The sequence below is a fragment of the Etheostoma cragini genome, chromosome 20, assembly GCF_013103735.1.
Source record: "Etheostoma cragini isolate CJK2018 chromosome 20, CSU_Ecrag_1.0, whole genome shotgun sequence".
Lineage (NCBI taxonomy): Eukaryota > Metazoa > Chordata > Actinopteri > Perciformes > Percidae > Etheostoma > Etheostoma cragini.
In genome coordinates this window covers 7122549-7149893 of record NC_048426.1, presented here as the reverse complement: position 1 = coordinate 7149893, position 27345 = coordinate 7122549, and the positions used below count along the sequence as shown (strand labels likewise).

General features: G+C 40.4%; 2 protein-coding genes across 3 annotated transcripts; one reads left to right on the top strand and one right to left on the bottom strand.

The window, feature by feature from the left end:
* Nucleotides 1–758: 758 nt before the first annotated feature.
* Nucleotides 759–8748, bottom strand: pax9 (paired box 9). 2 transcript variants are annotated; one of them, XM_034859024.1, is made up of 4 exons: nt 8545–8748; nt 7280–7894; nt 5149–5288; nt 759–1736 (listed from the first exon to the last, which is right to left on the bottom strand). In XM_034859024.1, the coding sequence occupies exons 1-4, from the start codon at nt 8546–8548 to the stop codon at nt 1458–1460; spliced, it is 1038 nt and encodes a 345-aa protein (XP_034714915.1). In that variant the 5' UTR covers nt 8549–8748; the 3' UTR covers nt 759–1457. The 2 variants fall into 2 exon arrangements, with proteins under 2 accessions (XP_034714915.1, XP_034714916.1); XM_034859025.1 differs by lacking the exon at nt 5149–5288.
* A 14223-nt stretch (nt 8749–22971) lies between these two features.
* On the top strand, nt 22972–25102 carry nkx2.9 (NK2 transcription factor related, locus 9 (Drosophila)). The gene is made up of 2 exons (XM_034858444.1): nt 22972–23749; nt 24120–25102. Exons 1-2 carry the CDS (start codon nt 23548–23550, stop codon nt 24686–24688), a joined length of 771 nt encoding a protein of 256 aa, XP_034714335.1. The 5' UTR covers nt 22972–23547; the 3' UTR covers nt 24689–25102.
* Nucleotides 25103–27345: the final 2243 nt, after the last annotated feature.

Below are 27345 nucleotides of genomic sequence, written 5' to 3'. Positions count from 1 at the left end.
TAATGCAAGTGATGTTCTCATTTACTGTGTTTTACACACAACTAAATCCAACTGAAAAATATGATTGAAAATGTTGGTGCATGAGATCAGACCTTTGCGATTATTTACAGAGGATAGTAGGGCTTTCAAAATTATACCACTCCCTTATAATCCCTCAAAGCAGCCTTTTCCTTTTAAATTCAAAAGAATAAACTGTGAGATTAGAAAGTATCTCTATTTCTGTAATACTGCATTTTATATTTTTATAACTTTCTTTTCAACAAAAAATATTCAGTCTGAATTAATTTGAGGAAATAGTGCAAAATATCTGTTTTATCTATCAATATCTATATTTTTGTAGGACTTTATATACATATGAATTTAGTTTCTTTAAACCATGTATTCCTTAATATGTTTATGAATATAGAAAGGGCCATATTAAGTGTAACAACGTAAGTTTTTTTTTGAATGACTAAAACAATTTGAAAAGAATTGCTTTATGTGGGGACGAGGCTTGTGTGTGTGCTTGAAGCATTTCTGATGAACTTTCCTAGTGAGCCGTGACGCTTGGTAATAGAAAAAACAGGCCTTGTATAAGTGTGCACATAGTTTTTTGTACTGCTCATATAAAACAGGCCGGCAGGCTACAATACCCCGGATTTACCTGAAGTTAGCTACACTGACCGAAAGGGAGAGGGAGGATAAATATGTTATGCCGCTTCTGTTCTCAGAGTAAAAAAGGTTTAGGATTCCCCAAAACAACCGGCAAACTCCATGAAGACCAATGACAGCCAAACAATTTAATAAGATACATTCAATTTCATTGTGCAACATTTGTCAATTGTTAATGCTCTAGACTCCAACATAAGACCAATGCCAATTTTGTCTAAACGTGCTTGGAGATTCCCAGGCTGTCTGTCAAGGCGAATTGCACTTCATTCAACGTACCTTAATCTAAATAAATAAACTTCTCACTGGAGCTTTTGCATAGGCTACATTTTAAGAGAAGTGGGAAAACAATGCTCCATAAAACAGTTACTTTTATCAAAACATAACATAAAAAAAGCATACAAACATTACAAAAAAAACAATGGCAATTATTAAGCACCCTGAAAAACTAATGCAAAGTGTTCCCCTCTTTGATTGCTTACTCATGAAGTTATACATTACCCCATTTTGCCCAAAGACAGAAATGTGCAGTAAAAGATCTGAGAGGAATTGTGTTGATGGATGGAGGAGCAGTCATACATCAGTCCTTCAGTACACCTGTCTGTCCTGCAAGTTCTTTCAGACAACAAAGTTTGTAGGGGGAAAAAAATGACTGTTTATTCCTTGTTTGTCTTTGGTCTGACTGTGGAGCAGAGAGGAGGAGGGGCAGAAATATGGGTCCTGGGGCCGAGTGCTTCATGGAAAGGAAGCAGCGGGAATGAAATAAAGCCGGGGGGGACTGACTTGGTGTCTCATGTCCTCTCCCTCACTCACTCCCTCACCGTCTCTCCCATCAGTCTGACTTCACAGCGCCGAGGCAGTGACTGGGTGGATGGCGTCATGCTCTTGAAGGCCAGAGGGGTGGTGATGTCACAGTTGTGGGGAGATAGAGCACTGCCATTGGCCGGCAGCCATGTGGGACCGGTCACATAGGCCGACGTGGTGGCGCTGTACCCCATGTAGGGTGACACTTGGGTGGTGTGATGGTGGTAGGGAGGGATGCTGGGTGCTGTGACATAGCTGTTCACTGTGGGCAATCCATTCGGCGTCTGGGAACAAAAGAGAGGAAACACTGGCGTTAGACGTCTGAAAGGTCATTGATAACTTCTTTTTTTGGGCCCCCTGCTCTCTGTAGAAATGGTTACTGACTTTCATGCTGTGGTTTTCCTCAGATTTGAAAAAAAGGATGTTTTCTTGCCACAAAAACTAGTCACTTGATAGAGGATTGAGAAGCAAGACTCAATGTTAAGCTACATTATTTGGTGACCCCTAACCCAGGTAGACACACACAAGCAGCTGAGTTATAATGGGAAAAAGCTGTAGGAGAAAGTGAAAGAAGAAGTGATTGAATTATAAAAAGCAGAAACTTTAATTCTAACTTCACAGCCACCACATAAAAAACCCATTTTCCCAATTTTGATGAAAGTATGAATGATCAATTATGCGCTCTCATGCCCCTGGAACATATTAAACATGGATAAAAACCATACATGCATGCATGATTGCCCGTCTGTCTTTGGGACTTGTTTTCTACCAAAAAGTGGACGTTTACTCCGGCGGCGTTGATACACGTCAGACGATGGGAGACGGGTGGTTGGGGGGGGGCGCCACAAAACAGATGTTGTGAGAGATTGAGAGTGAAAGGGCAGGAAGAGGAGAAATATGATAGATAATGAGTTGAGGGTTCGGAGCATGAATGGGCTTTGCTTTTCTGGCACAGCGAAAGGACTTAACTTGAGGAATTCACCAAAGCATTTCAACAGGGAGGCTGAATATCTGTTGCTGGGTGGTCTGTGACTACCAAGAATTATTTCTAAAAGTGAAATCTTTTCAGTTTCTTTGACCTATTTTTGTGCTTTAAAAAAAAAATAGATATAGAAATGATACTACAGGCTGAAATTTGTGGTGCTTTTAAACCTTGACCATGGAGAGACGGCTAGTAATGTGTGTGTTCACGAATGAGCTTGTGGGTGTCTGTGGGTCTGTGTTGGGTGACTGTGTGTGTGTGTGTGTGTGTGTGTGTGTGTGTGTGTGTGTGTGTGTGTGTGTGTGTGTGTGTGTGGACTCAGCTCAACAAAACTGAAGCTTATGTCACAAAAAGTTAAACAGCATTAAACTGTGTTTAAAAATGTTTTTTTGTCATTTAAATCAACCGGAAAAATGTTTAAGAAACTATAATAATACCACCATAACACACACAACTACAGTATACACATGCTGTATACTTTACAACTACACACATGTACAAAATAACAGGAAAGACCGGTAATGCAATCCCTAGACAAACCAGCAATGACCACAGAGTTAAATCAACACCTATCAGACACAATTTCAACTACATTAAAATGTTTACAAAGGGTGTATGGCTTTTGTATCAATTGCCTCATTTGTTTAGGATTACCTATTATTTTGTCCACCCCTGAAGTGATACACTTATATATCCTTAAAACTTCCCTATATCTTAGTGATTGTTTTATTTAATATTAATACAGTATATGTATAAAATATATTATCCTACCTAACATACAAAACTTTGTTTTTAAATCCCTTTCTTTATAAATTATTTTGATTATATTTTCTTTTTTTTGTTCGTCACATTTTAATATTAATACAGGGGTTTATGTTTTCATGTCTTTTTTTGAATAGTTTTTTTATGAATGACAAGAACAACCACAATGTCATCATGAATAAAAACATTGACGTCATTCATCCAAATAATCCAACTCAAACGGATTAACGTTGTTACGTTTTCAAAACATAAACGGAATCCCTTCCGAGCCGCCGCGCGCACTGAGCTCGTGACTGAACCTTAAATCTATTTAATGATGCTCTTCTTCTTCCAGAGAAAACCTTGAGAAGTCCCATGGGTGCATCTGCCCTCCGAACAGCGCCTATAGGCCACATGTTACGACTCGAAGCCTCTGGCCTTGTACACAAATGAGTGGATGGGACCCACGTGACGTGTTCAGTGTCCCATTCTTAATGAGCTTTGTACTGACAGTCTCCTCAAGGACAATATCTGAGGAGGGCCTTCAGCTGGAAATTGATACGAAATTTTAAGAAAATTACCACTTTCAAAAAAAAGCATGACATATCTCACTCACTCTCTCTCTCTCTCTCTCTCTCTCTCTCTCTCTCTCTCTCTCTCTCTCTCTCTCTTTCTCTTTCTCTCTCTCCAGATCTCTTTAACATTAGATGTGTGTGAGCAGGCTGCAGTAGCTGCCTGTACAAAGCCACGGCTAATCCCCGCAGCCTTACTCGCTTCACCATCCTTTGTTATTCTTGCAATAAACTCTGTAATTTATAGAGTTGTTATTTTCTGCATTTAATGGCTCACTTCTGTTTTTGTACGCTTTGGTTTTCTAACTGCTCAGACAGTCAGTGTGTCCACTTTGTGCTGGGACGTCTGCACGCTGCTAACCTCACCAGCATCGGCCCAGTTTTCTGCGTAACGAGCATGGAAATGTGCCCCCGTCATAAAGTGGCAAAATAAATGATTCTGCATGACATAGTTTGTCTTATTGTCTGTAAGAAGAATCGCACGCCTTGTCAAGACCGGTAAAAACAAGACGCATGCGCGCTCACATATGGGGTCATCATAGCCCATATTTACTATACTCCAAAAACAAAACAAAAGGAAAACCCATTAAAAAAATGTTTACTAAAGTTAGTTGTTGATAGAAAATTAGAGACAAAAAAAGCCAACTTGATTTAGGAACTTGGCTACCATACATTTATTTATACGCATGATGAGTTCTTCAAAATGAAGAAAACTTAAATTATTTTTTTATTAATCTGAATGCGTAGAATTCGGAGTGTGACGTTCGGTGCCTTTGTCCAAAACCTGCTATTCTTTTTAATTAGGCTATTCATAGAATTCCAAAACTCTGCATAAAATAATAATTGATGTTCCGAAAGTTTAGACCTGCACAACAGTTGTTTTAGACAAAATATTAGCTGCTACTTTTATCACAATAAACCTAATGAAGACCAATCCTGCAGTGGTAGATGTTCCTTCTATGCACAATGTCTTGGCTCACACCCTGCACGGAATTACAGCCCTGGAACCGACCCTTAATTAGGCCCATGTCAGGATTCACCAGGAAACCCAAAACACACTACATACTAGTTTGCTAACTCTTTCATCTACAGGAAGTGTAAACAAAAAAATATTATTTATATATATATATATATATATAAATTATATTTTTTTGTTACACAAATAAAAGCACCCTTGTCAGCTAGAGAAAGGGCGCATTGATGCTGTGGTATTTCCAGGCCAATTATCAAAATATTATAAAGAACTCAACAGATCAGTTAGAGAAAAAAAAATATATTTTTAAAACAGCTTGCCAGAAATTTGGATGTGGGCCTACTCTGGTCACTAATGTTATGTTGCATTTTATGTTTAAAAAAAAAAAAAGACAAAAAAAAAAGAAGGTGTCCATTTTAGTTTTTTACCTGTGTGTATTTTGCTTCAGGTTCTAAATGCGGTTTATCCACGCCATTGACTAGTGGAGAGATTGCTGCTGGGAAATTAGTCCTGTTTATTGCGCTCCATTCTTCTAGTTTGGCGCTGGAAAAGGATGGACTGTCACTAACTGGAGGGGGAAGGGGGGGGGGGGGGGGGGAGGAGGGCAAGAGAGAGAGAGAGAGAGAGAGAAGAGAGGAAGAAGGAGATTTTAAGGTTAGGAAAAAGACCCACACAGGCCGCTGCTTCTAGCGCATCCATCAGGCGCAGGTCAGCCAGGCTGCATAAGACCACACTCGGTGACATTTTGCGCACTATCTATTTTTCTTATTTTACGCACAAATAGCCCAGATATCCAATGGAATTTCATGTGCGTATCGTTTTTATAAAACGTTTCTATTCTTGATCAATTAAACAAGAATACCAGTTGTAGTATCTAATACAATATTTACATAATCTGATACTGACCCAGTACTTTGGAACTCTCTTGTTTCAGTCTTTTTCTTTAACCATTAATCAATAAACGTGATCCGGCCTCAACCTTCTCTGTTCGGGATTTAAACTCAAACACTAAACTCTGAGAAAAGAAAAAGTGAAATGATCTCAGGATGATTTTACGTAAATTGAATGAATGAAACTAAATGTTTTGGTTGCTCCTGAAGATCAGATAGGGGCCCAGCTGAAGATGGTGGAGGCGAGGGGCCTCTCCGGTGGGTCGGGGACATTTGGGCCCACCAACGCGTCTTCCTGTCATGGGACAAATTTGATTTACTTTCACCGTCTCCCTCCTCTGTGCGTGATGGATATTCTATTACACAGTCCCAACGGTTACACTGGGAAAATCAAGCCCACCAAAGTTATAATTCGATAAAGAGCTTTTTCGTTTTTAAATATGCGTTTTGTACATGTTGAAATGGTATTTTTGATGGTTGTAACCGAAGTCCCCCCACAGTAATCTATGCAGCATGTGCGTTTAAATCGGTGCCCGCATGCGCTTCAAATTAAAAATTAGCTCAAGTAAAAACACTAATAGTTTGTGATTATTAATGCTGCACATTTAGTTTTGATCTTTAACGATTATATGCTTTTTTAATAATTTAAAAAAATTGTTTTAATCTGACTCTGAAATCACTTTGATGCAAATAAGCTGTCACCTCATCAAACGTACTGTACCATTTAGCATCCCAAAACCTGCCTTACACACATCTGCTAATAATTTGAAAACTCGCAACTTGTTTAAAAAGGCCGCCTTTGAAAACATAGTCATCCCCTTTGCAATTTCTCGTAGATACCGCCTTGGGGTTGTCTTGTTCAGACTGTCCGAGTTAGGTTTACGCATGGCGGGGGAAGTGGCGAGGAGCCGGGGCGTGTTTCTGTGCGTGGTGGCCGTGATTCCTGACAGCGGGATTGCTTGCAATGGACTGACAGCACTTCCCTTCCTGCCACTGGAAAACAAGCTCTCAGAAAATCCCTTTCACAACACCGAGCCGATCATTAACACCGATTCATGCCGGATCCTATTTCCCTGTTTCCACAACAGTTGTGGTCTCGTTGAGTGCGAGCCAAAGCTTTCTGGGCCTACCTGCATGCGACACACATGCGAAAAACTCAACACATGCAGCCGAAAACGCATCTTAATGTGGGCTGGTTGGCTCCTTTGGGGCCTGCATCCCGGTTAAACCTGCTGAATACGCAGCCCTGCACAAAAGATGTCTGGCTCCAAGTCATGGCAAACATTCAGCACACATCATTGTGATGCACTTCATCTCACCGCCTTTCCCTCCGCTGTACCTCTAATATTCCACATCCGCCTCTTAATTATTACTGCAAGCCGGACCATCTGTTTCTGGACTAACCTGCCTCCCTTTCAAATCAATATCAGCCGGCAGGTCAAATGGCATTTAAGCGATCTCCCTCCATAGAGGCCTTGGAGTTCATAACGTCCCAATATTAACTTTTGGGCCTTTAAAAACAATTACAGTAATTTAAATGGAAAAAAATAAATCCACGTTCTCTCTCAAACACACACATTTGCACTCTTGCGAGCAAACCCCTCTTCAAAAGTTGTTTAAATGTAATGCAATGAACAAATGCAACCGCCCTCCATGCAGCCATGCTTACTTTGTTGCTCTGTAATAGACCGTATCCCCAGAATATCTGTCACAGAGTGGGAGGAAGGCCATATCCTGTGCATGGCCATGTGTCCGGGAAGGGTGGGCATGCCTGGGGGAGTGGGCACTTTGGATGTCGGGTATGAGTATAAGTGGTTGTAGGGTATGGTTGGTTGTGGCGGCGGGTGAGGCGCCTGCTTGCCCGACTCGTACTGGCTCTGCTGGGACAGATTCCCGATCTTGTTGCGGAGGATCCGACTGATGGAGCTGACGGAGGGCAGATTGAACTTGTCGCAAACCCCATCGGCGAGTAGCCTGTCCCGGATCTCCCAGGCAAAAATCCCCGGGTCTCTCTGCTTATATGTCCGTATGTGCTTGACCACGGTGGGTGTGGTGACCCGCGGCTTGCTGCCTCCGATGGCCCCCGGGAGGATGGAGCCGGTCTCGTTGTAGCGGGCCAGGATCTTGCTGACGCAGCCGTGGGAGACGCGCAGCTGCCTGCTGATGTCACACGGTCGAATACCGAGCTGGGCCAGCTCCACTATCCTGAGCCGGATCGCGTTGGGGAGCGGCCTGCCGTTCACGAAAACACCGCCGAGTTGGTTCACCTCACCGAAGGCTGGCTCTGGTGTCAAAAACAAACACACACGGGCAGAACAATGAGACAGCGATTAGGTAACCGAGCCAAGGCCCCACCACAGACGGCTTGAACCCGGCTGAAACCGCATATTTAACATGCCAGATACTTCTAACCAAACACATAATTGTATAGGCTAGCATCAAAGACGGTACATGTGTAAATTGTTAAACTGTGTTTATATTATATATATTATATATATATTGTCATTTATATTAAAAACATTATGTAACCAAAACTCTTTAAATTGTCTAAATCATTTAAAAATCAATCTTTACGCAAGGGTGCATCTTTTTAAGTTGGAAGTGTTTTCACCAACAAAAAAAGCTCACTTTAAAATACAAATGGATGACTTGGAGTTGTGTATAATGCTTGTGTGAAAATTACACACCAATAGCTGACTGATAGATAGCTAGTTGTCATGCACGCGGGCTAAAAACTTCACAAGTATGTTAAAACTCGTGCGTAACTGACACATGTAGTGGTTTAGTCTGCTGGTGTCTCTCCACTCGATTACAGCAACAATGACCCGCCGAAACATCCCAGACAGGCGATAGATCGCTATATTTCCTCCCACCTTGTCGCTGGGTCGTTTTTTCCTGTCAGGGATGCAGCGAACGGTCCAACATTGGACTTACCCATCGTGTTAAAGCCGCAAACAAAGAACACGGAGTCCGGTTTGTGCCTCCTGCGTGGATCCTGCTCCGCGTCCAGCGTGTCCACTGTCCTAAACCGCGTCCAAGAAAATCTTCTTGCGCGATAAGGAACAACAGGGACAAAATTCTCGATCTGTTTCCTGACGGCGCTGGAGACAGGCTTACATTTCAATCTGTTGAAATGGGGAGGTTGGACTTCCAACGCTGCGCCCCGCTGATTGGCTCGGCTCTCCAATAGACTTTCGAGATTTCTCAGACCTGCGCTGCTATTGGTCCAAAAGTTTGACATGACAAGTCCACAGAGAACCCCCCCCCCTCCTCGTCCTGCTCGCTCCCATCAGAAAGCGAAGCTGGGGATATAGGCTACCACCATGACTGCGTTTGTTATTGAGACAGATATGGTGAGTATGAAGCAATATCAAGATTTTGGATCAGATCTTCACCTTTTCAACAGTGATATGACAATAAATAATAAAAAAGATGCGTAAAAAAAGATATGGTGGGTGACCATCAAGGAACAATCATCTAAAAAAAAAAAAGAAATCATGAAAACACACAAACTTCTTCAGTTAAAGCCCCATGTAACGTATCATTCTATTAATCTTTGTTTTATTTTATATAACGAAGATTAAAAAAATGTCAGACTAAAAAAATATGAAATAAAAAAAATAAAAACAAAAAGGTGTAAAAACCCATTAAATTGCATCATTAGGGAAATGGGAGTAAATGAATAATTGGTATTGAGTAATGTAATTGGCTGGGTGATGTTGGCGAGTTGGATCTGTGCGCTCGGGGATCTCCCGTTTTACCGTATTTGTCGCCCATGTTTTACTCTCCTTTTACGCATCAAGCACTGACTGGCACACTTTGTAAAATACGCCAAAAACAAATCCTTCACGGGGAGGATGTTTTGCTGAAAACACGGCGATCAAAGATGTTTAACATTGGAAGAATCTGTCTGCTCATGCAGTTTGAATATAAAAACCCACAGACGCATATTTATCTCTTGTGCCAATTTTAAAGTAAATGTTATTAATTTCGACGCGTCTGTAAAACGAACATTACACTTTACAGTGTTTCAATTGAAAGATTTTTCATTTTCCTTTTCAAACTGTAAGTCCGTATGATCTGCAGTGAGGCTTGGCACCGTGCAGGCCAAAAGATGCCTTTTGCCAAAAGAAGCCTTTTTTTTGCCAATGCACTGCAAGCCTTAAGGCGTTTAGATGATAAAGAAATTACGTTTTTTTCATGTTTTTAACTTTCAGATGTTTAGCTTTCAGGCTAAAGGTCTGCAGACCAATATCACCTGACGGGATTATTTCTAACTTTACTACCTCTGCTTACTTGCTCTCGCTGTACAGAAACCCCACTTGCAAGCAATAAGAAAGATTTGTTGCTCCCCGACACGAGAAACAAACACACGCCATAACTTTGCGCCTTCACTCTCTCCCCGTTTTGACACATGCTTTGGGTTTTCCCGTGTCATATTTTAAAAAGGCCACGGCGCATGACTGACCTTCATCTCTGTACAACCTGAAGGATCACCGTGCATGTAGACATCAAAAGGCGCTCCTGTACAGCCGGGCAATTAGGGATATTGTTGAAAACTTCTGCAGACATTAAACACTGGAGCTGCTGTGAGTGGCCAAAATGTACACAAGGTATCCCTCCGCATTTGTTTCAGCTCTGTGAGCTGCGTTCTGCAGGGTTAACGTAGCCACTACACCTATAGGCCTACAATTTCTTTGGTTTAGTTTTCCCACTTTTTCATGGTGGCATAAATCTCTGAAATTGCACAGACTACAGCGTGCGCCTTTAGCACTACTGCAAGTCAATATACGGGTCCTTGAAGGAGGCGTATTTTAACGCTTTTCTTGGAAATATTTGCTTACAAGAAGCGTTATTTGACTTAAGATGACCGACCGGGGCCTTAGTTTATTCATTTATAAACTAAGTCATATATAAAATGACCACTGCTTATGCCCCCACCTGACCACCCTGCTCCGCTCCAAGGCCGCTAATGCTTCATGGATAATGTTTACCGTGGGGAAACGTGCTCAACTTGTTTCCATTGAGGTTCCTCTGGTGGCTGAAATAACAAAAGGTCAGTGGTGAGGGATAAAAGGTCTCCAAGAACTGCTCCATCTTCACCTTCTTAGTTTTTTGTATGTTTTTTAGACTGAAAAGACACCTGAACTTCTTCCTTTTTCTGTACTAGATGACACTCAGCGGGACATCACATCCTTTTATTCGCACACAACTGGAAAATATTAACATGAAATCGCTTGTTGAAATGAATAATTGCAGGTTATTGAAGTAGTTGCACAAAAGTCAACCAAATGATGTGATTATTACAGTCAGAAGAATCAGTGCACAGCGCCCTTTGATTATCATTATTATGCGTTGGAGTGCCATGGTTTGTTAATAATGCTCTCCAGACTCGACATGGCTGTCACATGCCTGTACAGCTCGCAAGCCCGAACTCGTCCATGTCGAATTGAATTGTTTAAACCGCCTGTGAAGGCAACGCATCGCTTGTCAGACAAATTGTGTCAGGTCGGACTCAAAGCTGGGACTGCAGCTCTCTGCGGGAGACAGAATCGGCCGACTCATTCTCACTGTTTCTGTGGATCTGGCAGCACAGTTATCCGCGTGGACATGTTCTGCTCTGGGCCTTTTTTTAATAATAGTACTCCAATTTGCAGCACAAGTGTTATGATGAATACACAAACGGATCTTTCTTGGCTAACAAACAATAATTAATAAACTTTTACTTTGAAAGGGTTCTTGGATAAATCCTGCAGGATGTGTTAGGCTTCTGATTCTAGACTACACACACATGCACGGCACTGTTACTGTGTGTCCGCTGCTTTGACGGTTTATGTGCGCCTCCATAATCTCTTAAGGCTTCAGGGATATTTTGTAGAAATGATATCATATACTCTGACACTGAGTTTGGCTCAAAGTGGCCTGCAGCCTCAAATACACGTTTTTACGTAAGGTTTTCCTCACCAATTTATTTACTGCATATTTTTCTAAAAAATATCGTCGTTAAAAAGTCGTTTTTACATTCCAACATTACATTTTACAACCGCGCTCAAATTATTCAACCTACAAACTAGCATGACAGGAAAATGTAACCCAACTTTAAATTGAAACTTTTGGAAATGTGAGATATTTAGATGAAATTAAACTGTACTGTCATTGGACCGAGGCAACGGAGCAGAGCAATGTACACAGAATAAAGAGTATATCTGAATATAAGATGTAGCCTATATGCAGTATGAACATTGAGAATATATTCTAAAAATAAGATGTCGCTAATGATTGATATCAGGAGAAGCCTAATTATACCAGAAGAATAACCCATTACATTGTGTTTAGTCTCTTCTGTTTACCTTCTTCTGAGCAAACAACTCGTGTCCCCGCTGGCTCGTGCGGTACTCGGGCTGATGGTGGACCTGTTTAGATCCCAGCTTTCTTTCATGTCGAAGTGTTTGCCTTGCTCCTAATTGATTTCACTGGCGGAGGAGCTCCTTATTGACTCAAGATGATGGAAGGTGTATGCCATAGAGGTTCATGTGCTACTTTTTTTACTTTTTCCCTGTCATTCAGGTGCTGTCAGTCCCAGATAATAAAGACATAGAGAAGATGCCCACTGACAGGATAAAGTGCAGAGGAACTCAAAGAAATGGACTTTTCAGCATGAGCCTGCATCTCTCTCACCCCCCCACCATTACATCAGGTTTTCTGCTGTACAACTGTCTTACAGGCTGTATTAGCCCTCCTACACTATCCGGACTGTTGTCATAACATCTCATAACTTATTCCCTGTTACATATTGTTCTTATTCAATCAGTCCATGTATAGGGTAATATGTTAATATTTCATAGTCATCTACTGCACTGTTCAATCCCTACACTGTCTACCATATACCTTTCCTTATGGTCGTTGCATTTCTGTGAGTGATTTTAATTTTTATTCTTATGTGTGTATGTGTTTGTTGTGTCATGGTCTATCTATCTATCTATCTATCTATCTATCTATCTATCTATCTATCTATCTATCTATCTATCTATCTATCTATCTATCTATCTATCTACCTGCATTTAGGTAAAAGCTACTAATTTTTCAAATGTAAATAGTGAGTAAAACATATTTGATTTCTTTTAATGTGTCTTAATTACCGTGACTGGATGTCATGGTTCACCCACTTTATTCCCTAAAATCCCCTCGAAAGCGTCCACTCTCAAGGATCAGTCACACTGTTAGAAAATGAAGAACCGTGTTCAGGCGGTCTGCTCTCGCTTCAATGCCAAAAACTCCACAATTATAAATCATACAGCGGCTCCAGATGTGACAAGAGGAGGGAAAAGTCTTGATCCAGCTGAGCTTGTTTACATCTGCATAGTGTAGAGCTATAAAGTGTGCCGCTCCCACCTCAACTGTCTTCTTCATGTGTGAACAAAGTCATTTAACCACCATTATTTTTTATTCCCACATTTTTCCAACAAGTGAGGACTTGAGGGAACATTTTGTCACCACAGAGAGAGAGAGAGAGAGAGAGAGAGAGAGAGAGAGAGAGAGAGAGAGAGAGAGAGAGAGAGAGAGAGAGATGAAAACATACCTGTCTGTTTTCAGACGTTCGGACTTTTTCACACCAATTAAGATAAGAACGAGACCAGAGTTGCATTCCGGATTTGGATTCCGTCTGATCGAGAAGGTATAAAGGAACCTAAATGTCTGCACCACAATGTTCAGCGGATCCACATTTACTCAAATCAAACGTAATCTACCGTTTGTGTCTTCTGAAAAGAGTTTTCTTCCTCAAGAGTCTAATCCTAATCTTACATCTTCCAAATAAATCTAAATCAAAACGTGTCTCACAATCGAAGAATCGGTCTATATTTCCATCTAACTGTGCGGTTTATAGCATTTACACACCTTGGAATTAATACAACACTCAAATACGACAAAACGCGACGTCTCCACACTGCAAAGTATCTGGTTCTTACAAGATAAGAAAAAAACTTAGATTTAGAAGTGTTCGATAATTTATCTAGCTTTAAGAGTGAATTTCTGATTTTAAGAGTTCAACTTCACACTGTGTTAAATCAAGCTTGTCAAGTGTAGTGATCTTAAAGATCATTTCACTTGACAAGCTTGCTTGATTTAAAATGATTGAGGACCTTTTCCCTCGGATTTGGTGTTTTTATCTTGATTTTAGACACCCCCTTTTTTGCAGTAGATCATTCTTATCTTGTTGTGAAACCAAAAATAATTCCACACTCGAAAGAATCGAGTCAGAATCGAAAGTTAAGATCGAATATATGTTTGGGATGTGTTGTTATCATGTGCTTTTATATTCAGCACCTGTCAAATGGACTTTTTCTCTGTACATGATGATGATGATGATCATGGTGATGATGATGATGATGATGATGGTCATGATGGTGATGGCGTTCCGCTTCCTCCCTCAGCCATCCATCATCTCAATGTTTCCCCAAGCAGTTTACTACTCCCGCGATCCGATTAATTAGAAGCCAGATCACATGTATTCTTCCTTCATTAGTTATGTTTTCATATAGTCGGAGGCCCCCAACATCCCTTCTCAGTCGGACTGTGTCTTCATCTTTCAGCTCTGCGGGGAGTGGAAACCTGAGAACAAGAAACAAACTGACACACTTAACAAGAAATCACGTCACATCCAGAATGCTGTTTAACGCAATAATAAATAAAACGCGTTTTCAGAGGCGGGGCTGAGAGGAAGTATTCAGATATTTTACTTAAGTACAAATAACAATACTACAGTGTGCTGCATTCGAGCTCTTAAGTGAAAGTACAAAAGTATTCGCATAAAAAGAATAAGTACAAAAAGTTCAAATATCACGAATCATGTTACTGGATTATATTTATTGATGCGTTATGTCTTACTCCTTGTTATGTTGCAGCTGGTAAACCTGGTGCAAATTTGGATGAAGTTGTATATTCTACTGGTGGATAGCTTCATCTATAATCTTATATCAGCTTGTTTTTGTTTTTTTTAAATATATTTTGTATTAATCTAACTCTGAAAAGTAACCAGTGCTATCAAATAATGCACGTTGTTACATCCCACCACTGGTCAGATGTTCGAATTGGAAAACGAGATAATACAATTTAAATAATAATAATAATAATAATAATAATAATAATAATAATAATAATAATAATAATAATAATAATAATAATAATAATAATATTATTATTATTCAATTACTCAATTGGCTATTTTGTCGTGATATTGAACTTTCCCAAAAACGTGTTTCCCAGTTTAGCTTTATGGAAAACATTGTGAGACATAAAACAAGTTGACTGGGAAATGGAAAAACAATATCAATAATGTTTGCTGTCATTTTGATAATCTATATTTAATTAGGGTGTCACATCCCCATACTATACATTATTAGTATTTTTGTTATTGTTGTTGTTACAGCGGTGCAGACTATTTGCCAGGCAGTGATTTGTTTTTGTCATTATCAGATCCATCCGCGTTAAACGGACCTGACATCACGCACGACTTTGTATCAGTGGACTGAGACACTTTGACTGTGATCCGCCAAGTGATTCTTCCTTGTGTTCCAAAACAAAAAAAAATAGTGCAGGACAGATTGTCTTATCAGTGGTGCAGAGCCGCAGTACTGCTCACATTCTCCGTGGAGAAAAGCTGCAGAGCGGGGCAGAAAAAAAAAATAAATAAAAAGGGTTCCAGGTTTTATGTTCCCAGTTTGGTCCTGCGGGAAATCCAAGTCACCACTAATAGTTTATTATGGGGACGCGCAGTGATTTCTTGTTTCACAGAGGAGTGGGACGTCTGTCATCTCATACTAACTGTCCTCAAACTGACTGACAAATGCAATAAGATCCGCGCGCTGGCGTGCGTGGGTCTGGCTTTCGAGGCCCAGCAGTTTGTCACACAAGAGCACCTCTAATCCGGGGTATTAAGGCGCAGAGAGAAGTGGTGTCGCCTCCAGCCGTTTGATACAAATAAAATAAGACTATTTGGAGCTTTAATGTGCGGAGGCCGCTGTTTTTTGATGGAAATGCCATCACCCTCACGCCTTTTAAAAGAACCCTCACTGATGACTCTAACCTTTGCAGCCCAAACGGCGGTGACACCATTAAAGTCTTTCTGCAGGTTAGCACTTCTCCCGGTAACTTTAGTGCGGCCTTAATGAGGACGAACGCGGGTTAACGACGTATGTAGTCTTGTTTCAGAGGCCAGACCCGGGTTCGGGCAGAAAGGGACACAAAGAAACAATATTTACGACACTTTTAAGCATACATCACTTTGACATCTGTTCGTCTGGCACCTGGCATCCATTAGTATTAGATATTTCATTCTGCCCTAATTTGGAGCGGTCTTTGTCCCGAACCAAGGACACTGGAGGAGAAAAAATGGAGAGCTGTACCTTTAGTGCGTTTTTACGCGGCGTTTTCCTTTGTGCAGAAAAGTGCAAATGGGGTGTTGATACAGGCCACACCGCCGCGTTCTGCGCTAAACTCGAGGAACCGTTGCGTCATACCTGGATTGGATTTATATTAAATTTCCTCAACATTAAGATCCCCGCATACGCGCAAAAGCATTCCAGCAATTAGTCAGTTTTCGACACACGAGCGTCAGGTTTTTAGCCAATGTTATTCGATGACTGAGTGAGCTGAGTGTTCAATATCCTGCTAAACAAACAGAGAGCTAGTTGTGTAATGTCAGTGAGAATTGGGTAAAAGTACAAGTCCTCTGATATATTTTGGTTATTTAATTAGCCGACATGGAGCCTGCAAGGAAAATAAACCAATACGAGTTAGAAATGATAGCAGTTTGAATAACTTTTCTTCCATTTGTTGTTTTTCTTACTCTCCGTTCAGTTACTTGTGTGATGTAACTCCTTCTGCTTAATGAAGAAGAGAACAGATGACTGGATGGAAGCAGCACTGAGGCCTCCTCAAACCGCTCGCCATGCAGCGTGGTGACACCCCCAGCATGGAGATATGGCGGTAAGGCTGAGGCGTTTAAAGCTAAATGTGATGATGTTAGAGGAATCCGAAGCTGCATATGTAGCCAGAGAATCAGGTACAGTGGGGTGAGTTGGTTTTAATAAGTGGGAACATCCAGTAGCCTACTCGTTGACAAACAGATGCTCCTGAACTCAGATTTCCAGGTGTCTCCTGGGAGAAAAAAGAGCAGAAATATTAAAGCAACTTATTCTTTTTGTGAAATCTCTCTGTGTCCTTGTTGGTCCGACTGTCTGCAGAGGGTAGAGACTGTGAATCAGACAGCATGTTTATTCCTAACTACCGTGGCGCCATCTGGTGGACATTTGATGTTTCTGGATCAATAATTGCTGCTGCGTTAAAGTGTGTGTTGCATTTTACTGCTGCTGATGTTTAAGGGTGCGCTAACTTTAACTCCTTAACCCTTGTCTTGTCTTCTCGTCAGAATTAAAAATCAACACTCTTGTTGACGATTTTATCAATGTTTTTAAATTTTTCTTGCGTTTTTGTTCCACTTTTTTGATGTTTTCAACACTATGTAACACTTGTTAACTTTAGTTGTACAGTTATTTTTGGAATTTATGGTCAATACACCTAATTTAAATGAAATTATACCTAATGTTTGAATTAGAAAAGCAGAAATTAGGAATTATTTAGACTAAATCAAAGGAATGTATGTTGATGATCACAGACTGAAATATGTCAACTTTTACTCAATACTATTTCAAAACCACTTCAATGTTGTTTTTTAAAATGCTATAAAATTGAATAAGACGCCCCAAAATGAATGAAAGTAGAGATTTGGACTTGCCAAAGAGCGTTGTGTGGAATCAGTCATGTTATTTAGGAAAACGGGTCAATTTGACCCAAGGACAACATGAGGGTTAATATGCTGTTGGGTAGTTTAATCTACAGCAGTGCATCATGGTATATAAGATCATCATGTGTTTGTAGCCTCGCTGTCCTTGGACAAACAGCCCTGTTTTCAGGATTGGGATTCAGGTTACTTTATAATGCGTTGGATTTGCATTACAATTTTTGACACTGGCATTTAAGACAACATACATAACACTTACGCATCTTAAAATCTTAAACTGACCAAGTGGCAGTAATAAAAGTGATGTGTGGACCCAAAAATCACATCTGTGAATGATTCTCTGCAGTATTTAACAATACATTTATAAATGTACATTAAAATAAGTAATATTGCTGATCCATAGTTTTAAATAGTTTATTTTATCTTAAAAAGTAGGATTTTACTCAGCACACACTCATCCTTCAGTTTATCAGAAAAAAATCAAATGTAGACAACAACTCAACATGTGCGGTTCCTTTTATTAAGGGGTTGAACGCTAACTGCAGTGACACAGCAATAAAGGATCCCGTTTGATCCTTTCAGGTGTTTACCTGTGAGATCACTGCTCTTCCCTCAGTTACAGGCTGCCGTGAAGGAGTAGCAACAGGTACAAACATTCTTTATTACAATCAAAGTATCAAACAGACACTTGAATTCCCTTCATCTCTGTTGGCAAACAGATGAGAAAGTTCCTCAGAACGCCCCCCAGTGTGTGGTTGGTTGGAAAGGGATTAAGGAGAGCTAACACGGGTCTGTCTGTCAGTTCTACTGTCTGTCCTGTAGAGGGCAACCAAGCATCACACATGTCCAACAAGTCAGCTGTAGCTGTGACAGTCCAGAGTCTTAGAGCTGGCCTTGGTGCTCAGAAGTTACACATTTTGTGTTCAGGACATAAGAGACAAAAAGTTTCTTATTACTTGTTTCAGTCCGATTCGTGCAGAGATTGTCAGTGCCATGATCACAGTCCATGACTGATGCCTGCATCCTCTGTTTTTAACAGTGCATCTCAGTCTGGAAAAGGACTGAAACAGGCAGAGAATGGACATTATTTTACATGGAAGTGGCAATTATTATTAATGCAATCTTTTTGCCAATTATGATTCTTTAAAAACACTATTAACTGATGAGTAATACCACTTCTGTTGTAGAAATTCTACGCTGACCATCATCTGAGTTTCATGAGCTGCAGATCTTCTCACAAGTCTGTTTCGATGCGTGTAAGTGAACTTATATTTCTTCACTTTAAATCATCGTGTTGACTTTAGAGAAACTAGATGGTAGTAAGTACAGTGAGACTTCTTGATAACTGTATAGACACAGTATGTGGTTGTTGGATAGAGTCTGGAACTCTATTTCTTGGTCTTGTTATGATTAATAGACGGGGTAGATTATTTTCTGAGGTACATAGTGTATACTTGTACTTATATTTGCTCTGATGATGACAGCAACATCGGCCTGATATCTTCAACTTAGTGGGGCTCATATCAACGCTGATGATGGTGGGTGTGGAAAAGACTCTGCTCAAAAGTAAGAAGTATTTCATTATTTATTTCGTTTTTTTTAGAGACTTTTGCATTTGTTTGTTTTCACATTCCCAATGAACTGATTTGTTACAATTTCATCACACTGTGTCTAATTGGAGCAATGACTTGATCATTGCTGACTTTATTATTTGTTAGCAAAGGCAGAATTTTAATAATGCATTGTGTTGCACAGACAGAACTTGAAATCACTTTATTCTTCATGATTTTTCTCTTTAATTCAATACTAAAACATTTAAAATGGGAGTTCTTTATGTTAACCTGATCTGAAATCGCCTTCCCCAGTACTGTGGAATAGCTCTTTCAAGCCCTTTACAACGGGTGTGTGACATGATGTTTTAAGTACCTTTGCTCTCACTTCTTCCTTTTAAACACACTTTATTTCTATAATGTCCAAACTTAGCCCACTTTCCGCTTGTTTTGTGTGTCCTTTAATGAAAATCCCATCGGTACACACTGTGTTTCGTGTCTTAAAGCACCGTACAAACAAACCTGACTTTTCTTTGACACACTTTCACTGAACAGCGCACACACAGCTGCCACATGATGAAGCAGCCTCACAAGGCCCCAGTTTACTGCAGAGAGAGTGATGTGGCTGCCAAGTAATTATCCCCCTGTAGCCCCTCTCCAAAATGCTAATGGTATTTACAGGACTGGGAGAAGGGAGAGGACACCAGTGGCAGGTGCAGCTGCTGGAGCATCATGCTACACTGAGGAGCAACAGAGGGCTCTTTGTGGCGGTTTAGGTGATGGATAATCATTCAGACCGAGATCAGATGAACATCCTGGGCTTTAGCGTTGTGTTTGGGTGACTTGTAAACTGCAAGCTCACAATTTGAGCCACCAAATAGTGTTAAGACCTGGACAACAAACATAAATTAGAGGACATTGTGGTTAAAAGACACTGTTTTAGATAAGCAGTGATATTGGATGTAAATTCTGTGAGGATGTATTTATACAGCACTTTCAAAACTCAAGTTGAGTCTTAGGCTTCACAATAAAAACAGTCAAGCAACGGCAAAATACAAAAAGATGTTCACACTTTTATATCTAATAGACGCTGGTGAGCTGACAGACGTTGAGTTACAGTTCATAAATTGCATGATTTAAAAAAAAACATAAATTCAATCACATTCTCAAAAACCTACATCTACTCTTTCTACCTCATTGAAAACAATTCTATAAATATGAATAGGCAGATCTATACACACGATTTTGACCCATGACAGTCTGTTTATATGTGCTGGTAGTATTGCTGGGTGTGTGAAAAAAGGTGTGTGAAGCCTTGTATGGCTCCAGAGGGAGCAGTGTGAAGTCCGATGGCCTTACGTGATGTCACTTGAGGCAATGTATCATCATTTCGGGCTAAAGACTCCAAGATTGATAATGTAACAAAAACTTGACTTTAAAGCAATTTAACTTTTAAATCTTAAAGATAAATTTGTATTGACTTATTTGTTCAAATAATACAACTCTGTCCTGGAACCACCATGTTTCATGTTTGATTATAATCCTGTTATATGCTGGTGTTCATGTATAATGTTTTTTATGGTATCTTCCAGCACTGGAAAGAACAAACAATGTAATAATATGATTAAAGTGCAAAAAAAGGTTAGACCCACCAAGTGGATATAAGTGGATATTTGTTTTAAATATACACTAAATGAATTGAATGATGAAGTAAAAGTTCCACATTTTCAAAGCAAAAGCAGCAAACGTGTTAATTTTTAATTTGTAAATTTGCAGTGCACATCTAATAGACACTGGTTAGCTGACAGACATTAAGTTACTGTATGGACACAACTGCTCAAAAATTGCCTCATTGTTTTATTTTTATTGTTTTTTTTAAAATATAAATTCAATCACATTCTCAAAATTCTTAAACTCACATCTACTCGTTCTCCCTCGTTGAAAAAAAAAATCTAAAATTATGAATAGGCAGTTAAATTTGAAAATAAATTTAAAAGTTGAACTGCTAGACACAATCTCTCCTACTTCCCTGAAAAATCCATTTTTAGTGGCTGTGCACTGATGGTTTCAAGTCTCCTCATCACACTAGTGTAAATTACTTGTTGGAGCAGGATTAGCTTCCAAACTAATGATGTCACAAAATCACATTTTTTCACACTTACATGAGCCAACATCGTTCAGCTCAGTGAAAGTCAAACATCCAACTAAAGTAACAATAAGAAAAACCAAACATTTTGGAGGGAAGGAGACTTCATTAAGTAAAATTATATATATATGTATATATATATGTATAATTTCAGCATCGGAGAAAATCACTTTACGTGGTACAGTCTTCAATCACAGGCTTGTGGTTGATCAGTCTGCAAAATATTCATTAAGGTCTGAAATGCTTAATCCAGAACCATGTTAAAAAATTCTCCATTTAGCTGAGAATGGGATTGGGTACGGAGAGCTGAACAACAGAGTAAATATTTGGCTATGGAGAGCTCTTGGGAGCTGCAGAGGACCCTCTCTGGCTGAACCCTTGCGGGTGTTAAATAGATTAAGTGGCTGCTGGGTCATTGTGGACAGAGAAATTCGCGCTCTTTGGACATGACTTTTCTTTGCCTTTGCGTGTTTTTGCTCTCCAATCGAGTGCCCTCTGTAAACTATCCACTCCAGCAAACCTGCTTTACTGTAATCCGCTGGTGTTTGTTAACCGCCGGGAGGCTGCAGTGTACACACAATGCCTGAATGGGAAGTCAACCCCTCACTTTGTTGGTGATATCAAATTAAATGTTAAAAGTAGCTTAATAGTGTTTTTTGTTTTCAAGGAAACGCTTGTGCGTAACGTGCGTAAATGCGGGAGATAAATGTGGATTTTTGAGCATTTTGGGCCGACATTACAGGTCACCAACTTTATTAAAATCTGAAAATCTAACATGAATTTAATACGCCCTGAATCACACATGTAATATTGCTTCGGACTATAGACTTGGCGGCAGTAGACGCAGAGCAGTAGATAGTAACCCAGATCCCATTCAGCTCCATTCAAAACCATGACAACACGGAACAAGCTCGGATTTATCCTGCAAAGTTAAAGGACATTGTCCCCGGGCGTCAATCAGGCATTATTGCGGGACTGAACAAATGCAAAATCTTGACTGGAACAAATGCTTCCAACGGGTCTCGGACGCGGGGCTACATTTTCCCCTTTTGTTCCCCTCCTCTGGTTGGCATGTATTTGTGTTCCCTCTCGTCCGACCACCCAGGACGACTGGGGAGGCATGTCCACCATCAGCACTCTCCTCCCCTCCCCGGCCTTACGCACCTCGCTGAAGTGGATGAGGGCCGATATCAATATCAAATACCGGGGGGGGGGCACATAAGGCTGGATTCACACTTTGCATTTAATGCGTTTTATATGTGTGGAGCGACAAAAAGAGCCAAGATATCGGGCTGTAGGCGTCTCATTTGTAGAGAAAGATCGGACCACTTTAATACGGGGGCATTAGGATTTTAAACGTTTTCAAGTAAAGATAAATATCATGAAAAACAATGCAGTAGAAGCCATATGTTCCCTCTAACTTCTGCGCGTTACGCGTAATTCATCACGCTTAACGCCAGTCCTCTATCTTGAACACATTGATAAAATCAAGTCAGTCACTGCTTAAATTTGTCAAAGTCTGAACCAAGCATGTTTGGAGTCGTATTGCACAATGGATTTTACTTTAACATCCTTATTTAACACATACATGTTACATGTATTCACACATTTAACGTGGTTCTAACACTATAATTACAGAAGTATTATCCCATTAGGAAATATTCTGTATTGTCACAACTATATTCTACTCTATGTTGAGAAATACATCACTGAACACGTATCTTTACTTATAACAACAGTATAGCGTTATAAACTATTTATTAAATGATAAAATATAGTTTTTTATTTTTTATTTTGTAATGCCTATATTACATCGCTATATCATCACAAATCACCCAGAACTCTCAAAAATAAAGAATTTCCTGTTGAGCCTTCCGTAAATATGTAGGAATAGGACATTTCCTCCAACATCCATAAACGTCAAAACTTCTTACGCCTGCAATGAATCCGCTTCTAATGGCCGTATTAGTAAAACCAACTTGCAGGCATCACGCTAATTGCTCACTTTGTATGTAAATGTTGGACACGTTGTTTGGGCGAGAGCATGGGGGGGAGGAGGGGGGGTTTGATGATGGGACGGGCTATGTTGTCAGTTGCCACCCAAGACGTGATTCAGCTCCAACAATTACCATTATCTGTTTCCCAGTTTGACGATACGGGACGAATCTGTAATGATGACGAGTGTTTCCTTTGCTCATTGTTGAAGTTTTTTCTGCTCCTTTTTCTTACTCCGCACCTACCATCATTGGGTGGCAGCACTCCAGCCATTCAGGTACTCAGCGGTAGGAGGAGGCTTTATAAGCGCAGCAGCCTTGTGTTTGCAGCTTATGGAGTGCTGTTTGTGTAAACACTGAGCCCAGTGCACACATTGGTTTCCGAGCTGGTGTTTGGACAGTGCGTAAAGTGGACAGGATCCGCTGCGTTTTTCTCTCTCTCCTTGGATGAACTTACTTTTTACGCACAACAAACCCCGGATTGCACGCACGGACGCGATGGCCACCCCGACCAAGTTTAGCTTTTCCGTCAGGAGCATCCTGGATTTGCCTGAACGGGATGCGGAGGCAGCGCCGCGGTCCTCTCCGCTTTACTCCTCCTGCTCGCCGTACAGCTCCTGGATCGACTGCGACCGGAGTCCATGCCTATGTGAGTGCATGCATAACACTCATCCATCCTAATCTAGAAAAAGGCCTATATGAATATTAATTTTAACACCTTGTTGCATTTTTTTAATTCTTGAGGAACCTTAAATAATTAGATGGATAGCCTATTAGAAAAGTCCTTCCTCGGGAAGTAGTCTGTTGTTAACTTGTTATTTGCTGTTGTAATTATTTGGGATAGAGAGATAGAGAGAGAGAGAGAGAGAGAGAGAGAGAGAGAGAGAGAGAGAGAGAAAGAGAGAGAAAGAGACAGAAAAGATGGATGACGTCCTGAGAAAATGGGAGGCTAAATAAAGGTGTAACATTGCATTATTTCTACATGAATTTAGATGAATTTGGCTTATTTATTTCTCCAGCTTCTGACGAAGGTAGTCTCGAGGCCTCCCCGGATTCCACAAAGCCGGATGACTCGTCCCTGGACTCGGAGCCCGACAGGAGCAAGAAGAGCAAGAAGCGCCGGGTCCTGTTCTCCAAGGCCCAGACCCTGGAGCTGGAGAGGCGCTTCCGTCAGCAGCGCTATCTGTCCGGCCCGGAGAGGGAGCAGCTGGCCCGGCTCCTCACCCTGACCCCGACCCAGGTGAAGATCTGGTTCCAGAACCACCGCTACAAGATGAAGAGAGGTCGGGCAGATGGAGTGCTGCAGGACTTGGAGATACCGCACCCTCCGTTGCTGCGCCGGGTCGTTGTTCCGATCCTGGTCCGGGATGGGAAACCTTTTCACACCTGCTTACTTGACACGGAGAAAGCTGGCTGTTCAGCTCCTTCTCAAGCCTTACCTTTTCACTTAGCCTACCCTTCTCTACAGCACCCGTCCCCTGTCGCTCTTCCTCCACGGTACCACCAGCACTTTCCCACCGCAGCAGCCTCCAGATTCGCCTGGAGAGACTTTTGGAGCGACTCGGTCCACTTTAGTTCTTTCAAGTGAAGGCCTCATTTTAATGCACAAACTCATTTAGAATAGCATCAAATGTTTTCTGAATGTTTTGCAAAATTTCGAGCAACTTAAACATTTAGATTTTCATTATAGAACGAAGGACATTTTGCACATTTTATTTTGATGTTTCTTTTTTAAAATGATATTTTCTCACACATGGGCTCAACGGTGTAGCCTGTAGATGGATAATTATCCGAGATCATGTATTTGTATGTGAAGCTGTTGAAACATAATAATTGTATGTATAACTTTTGTTGAAGACAGATGAGGTGCAGTAGGCTTTAGGCGGGGATAGAAGAGAAGCCACTATTAGCCTGAATGTTTGAAGGAAAAGATCATGTTATTTGTTGTCTTTAAGGAGACTTTCTTTAAAACTTTTAACTGTTTAAACTGTTTTATTTTTGTGAACGAAGTTATTAATAAAAAAAGTTTTTCATATTTTGTATGATACATTTCTCTGTATATTGGGCTTTCTTTTCCCAATTTAATTTGCATACTTCTAATTGATTTGTATCCATTTAAAAAAAAGCTTATTTTTTTTAGTTTAGTTTTCCTTGTTGTGGAAAAGACTTTTTAACTTCTTCAAAATGTGTTCAATTAGTCTCTATAGTCTGTTAAATGCTTTTGAAAATGATAATATGTAGTCAAAAACATATTCAATTTACAGAATGTAAAATATGTAGCAGGTCGGGACTGGGGCCTGGAGGCTTTTATAATGTTAATACTAATTATGCACCCAAAAGCTGAGCAAACATCTCTTCTAAAAAGACCTGGATCTGGTTAAGCATAAGAATGCCCAGTAAACATTACAGCCTCTTTCACTTCAGCACCCTGTTGTCATCTGGGCTGCCTTTCGCTTTTTCACTTTTGTTATTTTGAGGCGAGTGGGATAGACACTCAGGCTTTATGTGAAGATCTTGGTTTGTGTACTGTATGTTATGATTTGTAAGGGTGCAACAGGCTCTGAATAAAGGGCACATCAACTTCCTTCAATCACTAATCCTAAATATAGATAACTGAACAGATTACAGCAGCAGTTCAGAGCATCAAGATGCTTTTTATAGCCAGACATAAGCAAGAAAATTAACACTTTTATTGATTTTTTTTTTGGCTGCCTAGTACCAAACCAAGTATTGATGTTTCATCAACAGTCATTTGTGCCGTTGGACATCCCCAACACTGAAGTTACCTCCAGTAAGCACAGATCTAGAGAAAAGCTGCCCGTTGGTCGTCTTCTCAAAGTTAAAAGTTATAATTATCCACCTTTGCTCTCATTTAAATGTCCCCCCATGAAAAATATGCCTCTGTGTTTAAAATCATGTCGGTATTTCATCAGTGATGAGGGGGGTCTTCTGCTTTCACGCCCCTTATAATGTTGTTTGCTCGTCCTGTGACCCTGCAGCCCATCGTCCCTGTCACCTGGTCCTTTGTCCCCTTCGCTGGGGCCACCTTGTATCACATATGGAGGGGACTGGCCGAAACCCTCTGCTCGCTGCATCTCCCCTTAAACACTCTTTTTGTCTGCGTGTCTCCCCGTGAATGGACCTTTGTCCCTCACCCAAAAAGGACTGAGACAAAATCTTTAGTGTTTCAATTCCCGTGATGTTTAATCAGTCCCTGCGACAAATTTATGAGGTTTAACTGCACAATGGTGTTTAGAGCATCTTGGGGTTTAAGGGTGACAAAGACAGGCTTTTAGAGGTTGCCATTGGTTTTTTAAGTTGGTCAGAGGAATTGTCTGAATAGGATGGCCTTGTATTAGCCGGCCCATCCTATAGTTTTACTCACTGGCCTCCCCAGGGGGCCCCTTTTAGGACAGTTATAAGGTCCACATAAACTAGGCCACAGGAGGAGTTTTGTTAAGTTGCTGCAAATCACATTTCATGTGTATTAGGTCCTAATGGCCCTCTGAGTTAGTGAGACTGATTCTATTTTTCAAATTTTTAAGAAAAGGTCACTTATCGGTAAGCTTTTTGCTGTAGGATATGCATTATAAACACTCCATCATTTGAAATATTTGTTTGTTGTAGTTTGTTCACTAGGATTGTCTTAAAACTTGCAGTACAAAGTTCATAAAATATTGTTTAGTCACGCTTAACATCTTGTTCTGCAGCCTTTTGAAAACAGAAAACTATTTAGTTAAAATTATATGTAACTTTAAAAAAAGATGTTATTTTATTTAGCTTTGAATGATTTGATATTACTACTGTAGCTTTTCAGTTTGTTGGTTCTATGGTGGACAACACAGACTACACAATTAGCATTTCATAAGGCTGTATGAGTGAGCTCTACATTATTTTGAAGTGAGAGCTAAGTTGGGTTTAGATCCTCTGAGTGATGTGCTCCAGGTGAAGAGAGGACATGTCGACTTCATACATGTGGATGCTTTGATTGGACTGTTATAGTTATAGATGCATCAATGTATTGTATGGTGCAACTGGCATGATTTGGTTAAGATATGATCACTTTTGTATGAAGATGAACAAACGTATAGGCCTGTAAAGCAAATGTTAGCAGATTTGGAAAAAGTCAAGTCCCTTAAGATTACAGATGTTACCCTTTTTTCTGGTATTTCTAGTAAAATTTTGATTTATTGGTACACAGAGTATGTCAGTAATGGCTGGTGCATTAATTAAGTATCGAAAAAA